Source organism: Anomaloglossus baeobatrachus, chromosome 12 (genome assembly GCF_048569485.1).
Source record: "Anomaloglossus baeobatrachus isolate aAnoBae1 chromosome 12, aAnoBae1.hap1, whole genome shotgun sequence".
NCBI lineage: Eukaryota > Metazoa > Chordata > Amphibia > Anura > Aromobatidae > Anomaloglossus > Anomaloglossus baeobatrachus.
The window spans coordinates 12,297,748-12,307,074 of record NC_134364.1 but is presented as its reverse complement, the minus strand read 5'-3'; the positions used below and the strand labels follow the sequence as shown (position 1 = coordinate 12,307,074).

The 9,327-nt window shown below is 48.8% G+C and overlaps 1 protein-coding gene across 1 annotated transcript in view; it reads right to left on the bottom strand.

Moving 5' to 3' along the window:
- Positions 1-5,249: 5,249 nt before the first annotated feature.
- Positions 5,250-9,327, bottom strand: part of GOLGA5 (golgin A5) — a 43,643-nt gene continuing 39,565 nt past the window's right edge. The window contains exons 12-13 of the mRNA XM_075329517.1: positions 7,081-7,144; positions 5,250-5,834 (exon numbers count right to left, since the gene is read on the bottom strand). Coding sequence (XP_075185632.1) covers positions 5,748-5,834; positions 7,081-7,144 — 151 coding nt within the window. The 3' untranslated portion in view covers positions 5,250-5,747. The remainder of the gene's footprint in view (positions 5,835-7,080; positions 7,145-9,327) is intronic.

Sequence of the window (9,327 nt, the reverse complement as noted above, 5' to 3'; positions counted from 1 at the left end):
TTCTCCTGTCCTGTATACTGGGTGTAATCCTCAGTATCTGTATTATTCTGTATATATACACTGCACAGTACCACTTCTCCTGTCCTGTATACTGGGTGTAATCCTCAGTATCTGTATTATTCTGTATATATACACTGCACAGTACCACTTCTCCTGTCCTGTATACTGGGTGTAATCCTCAGTATCTGTATTATTCTGTATATATACACTGCACAGTACCACTTCTCCTGTCCTGTATACTGGGTGTAATCCTCAGTATCTGTATTATTCTGTATATATACACTGCACAGTACCACTTCTCCTGTCCTGTATACTGGGTGTAATCCTCAGTATCTGTATTATTCTGTATATATATACACTGCACAGTACCACTTCTCCTGTCCTGTATACTGGGTGTAATCCTCAGTATCTGTATTATTCTGTATATATATATACACTGCACAGTACCACTTCTCCTGTCTTGTATACTGGGTGTAATCCTCAGTCTGTGTATTATTCTGTATATATACACTGCACAGTACCACTCCTCCTGTCCTGTATACTGGGTGTAATCCTCAGTACCTGTATTATTCTGTATATATACACTGCACAGTACCACTTCTCCTGTCCTGTATACTGGGTGTAATCCTCAGTATCTCTATTATTCTGTATATATACACTGCACAGTACCACTTCTCCTGTCCTGTATACTGGATGTAATCCTCAGTATCTGTATTATTCTGTATATATACACTGCACATTACCACTTCTCCTGTCCTGTATACTGGGTGTAATCCTCAGTACCTGTATTATTCTGTATATATACACTGCACAGTACCACTTCTCCTGTCCTGTATACTGGGTGTAATCCTCAGTATCTGTATTATTCTGTATATATACACTGCACAGTACCACTTCTCCTGTCCTGTATACTGGGTGTAATCCTCAGTATCTGTATTATTCTGTATATATACACTGCACAGTACCACTTCTCCTGTCCTGTATACTGGGTGTAATCCTCAGTACCTGTATTATTCTGTATATATACACTATACAGTACCACTTCTCCTGTCCTGTATACTGGGTGTAATCCTCAGTATCTGTATTATTCTGTATATATACACTGCACAGTACCACTTCTCCTGTCCTGTATACTGGGTGTAATCCTCAGTATCTGTATTATTCTGTATATATACACTGCACAGTACCACTTCTCCTGTCCTGTATACTGGGTGTAATCCTCAGTATCTCTATTATTCTGTATATATACACTGCACAGTACCACTTCTGTCCTGTATACTGGGTGTAATCCTCAGTATCTGTATTATTCTGTATATATACACTGCACAGTACCACTTCTGTCCTGTATACTGGGTGTAATCCTCAGTATCTGTATTATTCTGTATATATACACTGCACAGTACCACTTCTGTCCTGTATACTGGGTGTAATCCTCAGTATCTGTATTATTCTGTATATATACACTGCACAGTACCACTTCTCCTGTCCTGTATACTGGGTGTAATCCTCAGTATCTGTATTATTCTGTATATATACACTGCACAGTACCACTCCTCCTGTCCTGTATACTGGGTGTAATCCTCAGTATCTGTATTATTCTGTATATATACACTGCACAGTACCACTTCTCCTGTCCTGTATACTGGGTGTAATCCTCAGTATCTGTATTATTCTGTATATATACACTGCACAGTACCACTTCTCCTGTCCTGTATACTGGGTGTAATCCTCAGTATCTGTATTATTCTGTATATATACACTGCACAGTGCCACTTCTCCTGTCCTGTATACTGGGTGTAATCCTCAGTATCTGTATTATTCTGTATATATACACTGCACAGTGCCACTTCTCCTGTCCTGTATACTGGGTGTAATCCTCAGTATCTGTATTATTCTGTATATATACACTGCACAGTACCACTTCTCCTGTCCTGTATAGTGGGTGTAATCCTCAGTATCTGTATTATTCTGTATATATACACTGCACAGTGCCACTTCTCCTGTCCTGTATACTAGGTGTAATCCTCAGTATCTGTATTTTTCTTCGCTCTGTATTATGATAAGGACTTGGTTATGATCCAGGATTTTACCTTTTCATCACTTACTTTGTGTCCACATGACAACACTTCCATAGTGAGATCACTGTGCCAGGAAGTGTTATCACGTGGACCTGGGTGTAGATTATCTTCTCAGACGGATGCCTGTAATTTCCCACAATTAAACAGTATGTCATTTTCTTAGAGCCGGCGATTCTCCGGTTTTGCCGCCGTCTCTTCCGTTTTATCGCACGGCGTTATTTTCAGACTTTACGTGCGGATTACTTTTTAATTAAAAGGCGGTTGTAAAGCGGCGCGGTGATTGCGGCTGATCCTGGAGGCGACAGATGTTCATTTTGTAGTCAATTTCCTGAAATAATAGATATATATATCCTCTGCGCAGATAACGCGAAGCCTCCGGCTCATTAACAAGACAATGGCGCGGCCCTCGCCTCTTCTCCTTACACAATTAGTCAGAAGGTAAAATGGAAAAAAAAATATAAGGGAGTGGGTCTGAAGATAAACAAGGATATGAAAGGCGGCGGTGGCCTTGTGTTACTGCGGACAATGCGGCTGAATGGCCCCGCGAGCACTAATCACTGACAAACAGCAGCGCAATAAAGGGCCGGTGTGCAGACGGCGTGTGCAGGAGCAGCCGCGCACACCGCCATTATTCCCAGATGAAAACAAGATAAATTCAGCCTCAATTATCCGACCGGCGTTTACTTACTGTAATCAAGGCCCGCAGATGGGGCGGCCTTAAAGGGGAACTCCACAGATTCATAGAAGAGGGAAAAAACTTGTGCTTTACTCCACATTTAACAGTGATGACCCCATGACAACACTTCTTGTCCCGAAGTTATTCAGGATTGTCATAAGGGCACTGATCCAACCCAACAGCAGGGAGCATTGAAAAGGGAACACACATTTCAAACCTTTCATATACCAGGAGCCCCCAGACAGAAAACTGTTTAAAATGTTCCCTATCATTTTGGAGACCACCTCCTCTTCTTGAAACCCCCTCGCTTGACTGATAAATTGCAATTTAAAATTTCCATCTTTCACCTCTGCTGAAATATACCATATTTTTCGTTTTATAAGATGCACTCCATATTTAAAGGAAAAAAAATGGGATTCTTCTAATAATCCGGTGGTCTCTTACTGGAGAGGGGGCGGCAGTGGAGCGAGGTCACAGGAGGCAGAAGCGGTGCTGTAGTGGGGCGATGCTGCGGGCGGCGCTGGCCTGGGGCGATGCTGCGGGCGGCTCTGGCCTGGGGCGATGCTGCGGGCGGCGCTGGCCTGGGGCGATGCTGCGGGCGGCGCTGGCCTGGGGCGATGCTGCGGGCGGCGCTGGCCTGGGGCGATGCTGCGGGCGGCTCTGGCCTGGGGCGATGCTGCGGGCGGTGCTGGCCTGGGGCGATGCTGGCCTGGGGCGATGCTGCGGGCGGCGCTGGCCTGGGGCGATGCTGCGGGCGGCGCTGGCCTGGGGCGATGCTGCGGGCGGCGCTGGCCTGGGGCGATGCTGCGGGCGGTGCTGGAGTAAGGCGATGCTGATGCTGCGGGCGGTGCTGGAGTAAGGCGATGCTGATGCTGCGGGCGGTGCTGGAGCAGGGCGATGCTGCGGGCGGAGCTGGAGCGGGGCGATGCAGTGGGCGGTGCTGGCCTGGGGCGATTCTGATGCTGTGGGCGGTGCTGGAGCAGGGTGAAGCTGCGGGCGGTGCTGGAACGGGGCGATGCTGCGGGTGGTGCTGGCGTGGGGCAATGCTGATGCTGCGGGCGGTGCTGGAGCGGGGCGGTGCTGCGGACGTGTCCCAGATTCTTGTTGCGGGCGCTGTGAGGCAGGAGGAACATCAGGACATTGTTGGCGGTGCGGGCTTCAAAGAAATGGCGCCCGGAGTCTGTGTGCGGGTAGATTGAGCCTATTGGCAATATCTCATCTGCGCACGCGTCACCTCCAGGTGCCATTTTCCTTTAGTCTGTTGCAGGGAGATTAATGGGCGCGTGCGCAGATGAGACCTTCAGCCGGGAGCTCAATCTGTGCAGGGTCCATTATTTGAAGCCCGCATGATCATTGAATTTCAGGATGGACCCCGCCTCACTGCCCACAGCACAGTTTCCAGCCCGTAGCATCTCCTCTCCCTCCTGTGACCTCTCCCTGATAAACAACATTCGGATTATAAGACGCAACCCTCATTTAACTCCCACATTTTTGGGAGGAAAAGTGCATTTTATAATCCGAAAAATCTGGTAGTTATCACTCTATGTATTAACTTCCTACTTAACAAGCAGTCCTGCAGTGTAAGGCCTCTTTCACACATCTGTGAAAACCACGCACGTTTTTCACGGACGTGTCACAGGTGCGTTTTCCCCTCCGTGAGCCGTGTTTATGGCACATGTGTGTTCTCAGTGTATCATCCGTGATAACACACGGACAACTGGAACTTTCTACTCACCTGTCCCTGGCGTCGCTGTCCGTGGTGCTGATCTTCGGCCTCCGGTCCTGCCGACTCCCCGCTGCTGCTGCTTCCGGCCCACAGTGGAGTGAATATGCAATGAGCATAATGAGTGCGGTCGGAAGCAAGTGACAGCAGCGGCAGAGACAGCAGGGCAGGAGAAGGTGATTATAGAAATTCTTTTTATATCACAGACACGTGTGTTTTCTCCGGTGCGTGTCACATGGATCACATCCGTGCAGTCCGTGTGTGGTCCTTGTGACACCTGTGATGCCGTAGAAAAACGGACACGTCTATGTGTGGAGCACACGGGCACACGTATACTCCACAGGTATATATGGTCCATGGCAAAACACACTCGTGTGCACAGACCCATTGATTTTAATAGGTCTATGTGTGCCCATGAGGAAACGGAACAAACATGTACTGGAGACACGGACGTGTGAAGGCGGCCTAAAGCAAAGAGGACAGACCAGAAGCCTGTGATGAGGAAGGAGGTAGAGAGCAGAGACATGAGGTGATTGCAGACAGTGACGTGCGATGCAGCTGGTGGACGGCTCCTAGGAGTGTCCTAATGGAGCAAAGCCGAAAAGCAGAGAGAATAATAAAAAAGCAAAGATTGAGAAACTAGAGGGGGTGTCTGAGGCTCCATAGTCCCCACATCCCAAACCACAGCCGCGCTCGCAGCCCTGACTTTCCAGGGTATTTAGCGCCCCCTAGCGAGAAAATACAGAATATTTAAATACAAAAATAATCAAAATAATAAAAAAAACAATAAGTATTTTATTAATATTTCATTGTATTTTCTAAAAGATTGCACTGGTCGTGTGACCGCTCCGCGGATAATGTACAGATTAAAAGAAAAAAATTATTTACATTTTAAAATGGTACAAGTGCAAAAGGAGACGCGAGCGGCGGCAGGAACCGGAGACGTGCGCTCCGTCTACACGTAGTGTCCTGACGGATGAGATACCGTATGAGTAGATACCGTGTGAGCCGCCACCGTCCGGGCGGTGCTGCCGGCGTTTGATCCGGGCCGGTATAGCAGCACAGGGGGGTTTGCACAGTCAAGTCATAGAACTACAGGCGGTGGAAGCTTTGGGAAGGAAACGGACCCGAGATGTCCACCAATCGTAGACGGTACCGTGGAGGCGGCATTCAGAAGACCCCCACACCGCGACCCCCGGAGCGGATACGTCAGCTATAGAAGAATCAGTAATGTTACCTAGACTATGCAGAAGACAGATCTGCGCGCCTCTCACATGCCATTTCCCGGGGGGCGGTCGTGGTGCATTTCTGGGGTGTAAGTAAGAAGGACGATCATTACCCAGAGATGAAGTAACGCCTGCAAGAAAAGGCAGAAAGTCAAAGTACAAATGTGACGACGCCATCCCCAAACATGAGACTGTACGGGATAGAAGGGCGTAAAAGACAATTCCTGGCGGCCGGGGACTCCGGGAAGATTGCCATGCACTCGATGCTGCGGAGCCATCACCTTCAGGTCAGTATTTCTGGCTCTTCATCTACATTTGTGGCTCCTGAAAGTCTCATGCAGGTTTTTTGCAGTTTTCAGCCCAGCCTCATTCTTCGCCCCCTCCCCCATCCTGACATTGCACAACGGGGTCCCCAATTTCTGAACATTTGTGGGTAGCAGCAGCTTTAAACGTTTTCCACCTTGAGAAAAGTGATCCCCAAACAATAAGATACAAGTAAACTCCCATTACAGCCTGTAACCTCCCTCATGAATGCGGCGATGGCTCCCTGCTGCTGCAGCGGTGACGTCACTGTAGAACGCATCACCGCTGCAGCCAATCGATGTCCGCTCAGCGATGATGTGACTTGTCCACGTGACGTCACTGCAGAACGCATCACCACTGCAGCCAATCGATGTCCGCTCAGCGATGATGTGACTTGTAACGTGACGTCACTGCAGAACGTATCACCACTGCAGCTAATCGATGTCCGCTCAGCGATGATGTGACTTGTAACGTGACGTCACTGCAGAACGTATCACCACTGCAGCTAATCGATGTCCGCTCAGCGATGATGTGACTTGTCCACGTGACGTCACTGCAGAACGCATCACCGCTGCAGCCAATCGATGTCCGCTCAGCGATGATGTGACTTGTAACGTGACGTCACTACAGAACGTATCACCACTGCAGCTAATCGATGTCCGCTCAGCGATGATGTGACTTGTCCACGTGACGTCACTACAGAACGCATCACCGCTGCAGCTAATCGATGTCCACGTGACATCACTACAGAACGCATCACCACTGCAGCTAATCAATGTCCACTCAGCGATTGGCTGCAGCAATGTGACTTGTCCACGTGACGTCACAGTTGCAGCCAAAATACCAGGACTGAAAAATCAGCAGAAAGCTGGCGCTGCACTCCACAATGTGAGTATAAACGTTTTTCATCTAGTGTTTGATTGTTTGAAGACCACTTTTCTTCAAGTGGTGCCTTTAATGGGAATTTAGATCGTACCCTAACAATATCCAATGAATGTCCCAGGCGAGAAAATTCGGGCAGGTGTAAAGGATTTATTACAAAAAAAAATGGAAAAAAAACAACAAACCACTTACCATATAAATAATAATAAATACCCGGGCTATGGGGTATCGGCGCAGGAATACCCCGAGTCGGATGCTGGGAAGAGAAATAAAAATATTATTAATTTAAAAAGCGGAGGCCTTAGATAAAGAGCGATTTATGCACAGGTTAATTACTACTATTATACTAGAGCAGAGGAGGTCGAGAGCCACAATCTGTGCAAAGAAATCAGAGGAGCCAAACCACGAGCAATGAGGGATGACTGTTCAGTGAAGGGTTAATGCCGGGTAATGAGGGTCACCGGACGAGTATATACCACACTCCTGCAGAATCTGTGCGGCCTGAAGAACGGACCAGACTATTGCATGCGGCATTATTTCACACCACAAAGGCTGACACTTCACAGTACAGAAATATGGCTCCTAGTGAAGCCCGTTCGTGCTGACACAGTATGGTGCCTTTCCATGGTGCACACAGTGTACGCACAGCACAGCTACATCGCACACACCCTGCCTGTGTCCGTCTCCTCGTCTCCATTACCACTGGATCCCTCCTCCACCACAGTCTAAGCAGAGATCGAGCGTCCTGCCAGGACCTATAGATCACATGACCTGGCGGGATCTTCAGTCTCTGCATAGAGGGATCTGATGGCTCCTGGCACAACTGTTGTATTCAGCTATATAGTTACAGATACAGCTGAAGTTAGGACAAACCCCCTACATCCATTATTATACCCCCCCCCCCATATTTGGAACAGTCCCGCTGGATCTTGGCCAGTGAGATGGTGTGATCCCGAGACTGGAGAGTTTGGGGCAGCAGAGCCGTGGCCGTCCACGCTTTGTTGACCTTGATATGGGGACGTCCGAATTTAACCTTAGACTGATCCTTTACTAGAGTGAATCCAGCCCTGCCCTGCACCCGCACAATTACACAGGGACTTACAGATAACGGGGCCCGGTCACATCAGTGATTCTAGATCCATTCTGCCAGTCTTAACCTGCACTCACTGGAAAAGCAGCACTTGTAAATTATGTGCACCGGTGCGTCTGCGTCCCCTCACTGTGCTGAGCGCACCCTCGCAGGGTGGAGAGGGAGGACGTCACCAGCGAGACTGAAGCTTTCCATGGCTCGTCCTCCTCTGCTTCATCCCCAGTGCAAATGTGCTGAGCTAATGACATGTGGCCCTCGAGTCGCAGGTTGGGGCCCCCTGCGCTGGAGCTCAGAAATAAAGGGAATTTTGTTTACTTACCGTAAATTCCTTTTCTTCTAGCTCCTATTGGGAGACCCAGACAATTGGGTGTATAGCTTCTGCCTCCGGAGGCCACACAAAGTATTACACTTTAAAAAGTGTAACCCCTCCCCTCTGCCTATACACCCCCCGTGCATCACGGGCTCCTCAGTTTTGGTGCAAAAGCAGGAAGGAGGAAACTTATAAATTGGTTTAAGGTAAATTCAATCCGAAGGATGTTCGGAGAACTGAAAACCATGAACCAAAAGAACAATTCAACATGAACAACATGTGTACACAAAAGAACAACAGCCCGAAGGGCACAGGGGCGGGAGCTGGGTCTCCCAATAGGAGCTAGAAGAAAAGGAATTTACGGTAAGTAAACAAAATTCCCTTCTTCTTTGTCGCTCCATTGGGAGACCCAGACAATTGGGATGTCCAAAAGCAGTCCCTGGGTGGGTAAAAGAATACCTCAATAAAAGGAGCCGAAAAACGGCCCCCTCTTTACAGGTGGGCAACCGCCGCCTGAAGGACTTGCCTACTTAGACTGGCGTCTGCCGAAGCATAGGTATGCACTTGATAGTGCTTCGTGAAAGTGTGCAGACTAGACCACGTAGCTGCCTCACACACCTGCTGAGCCGTCGCCCGGTGCCGCAATGCCCAGGACGCACCCACGGCTCTGGTAGAATGGGCTTTCAACCCTGAAGGAAGTGGAAGCCCAGAAGAACGGTAGGCCTCGAGAATCGGTTCCTTGATCCACCGAGCCAAGGTTGACTTGGAGGCCTGAGAGCCCTTACGCTGGCCAGCGACAAGGACAAAGAGCGCATCTGAACGGCGCAGGGGCGCCGTGCGAGACACGTAGAACCGGAGTGCTCTCACTAGATCCAAAGAGTGCAAATCCTTTTCACACTGGTGAATTGGATTAGGGCAAAATGAAGGCAAGGAGATATCCTGATTTAGATGAAAAGGGGACACCACCTTAGGGAGAAATTCCGGGGCAGGACGCAGAACCACCTTATCCTGGTGAAAAACCAGGAAGGGGGCTTTGCAT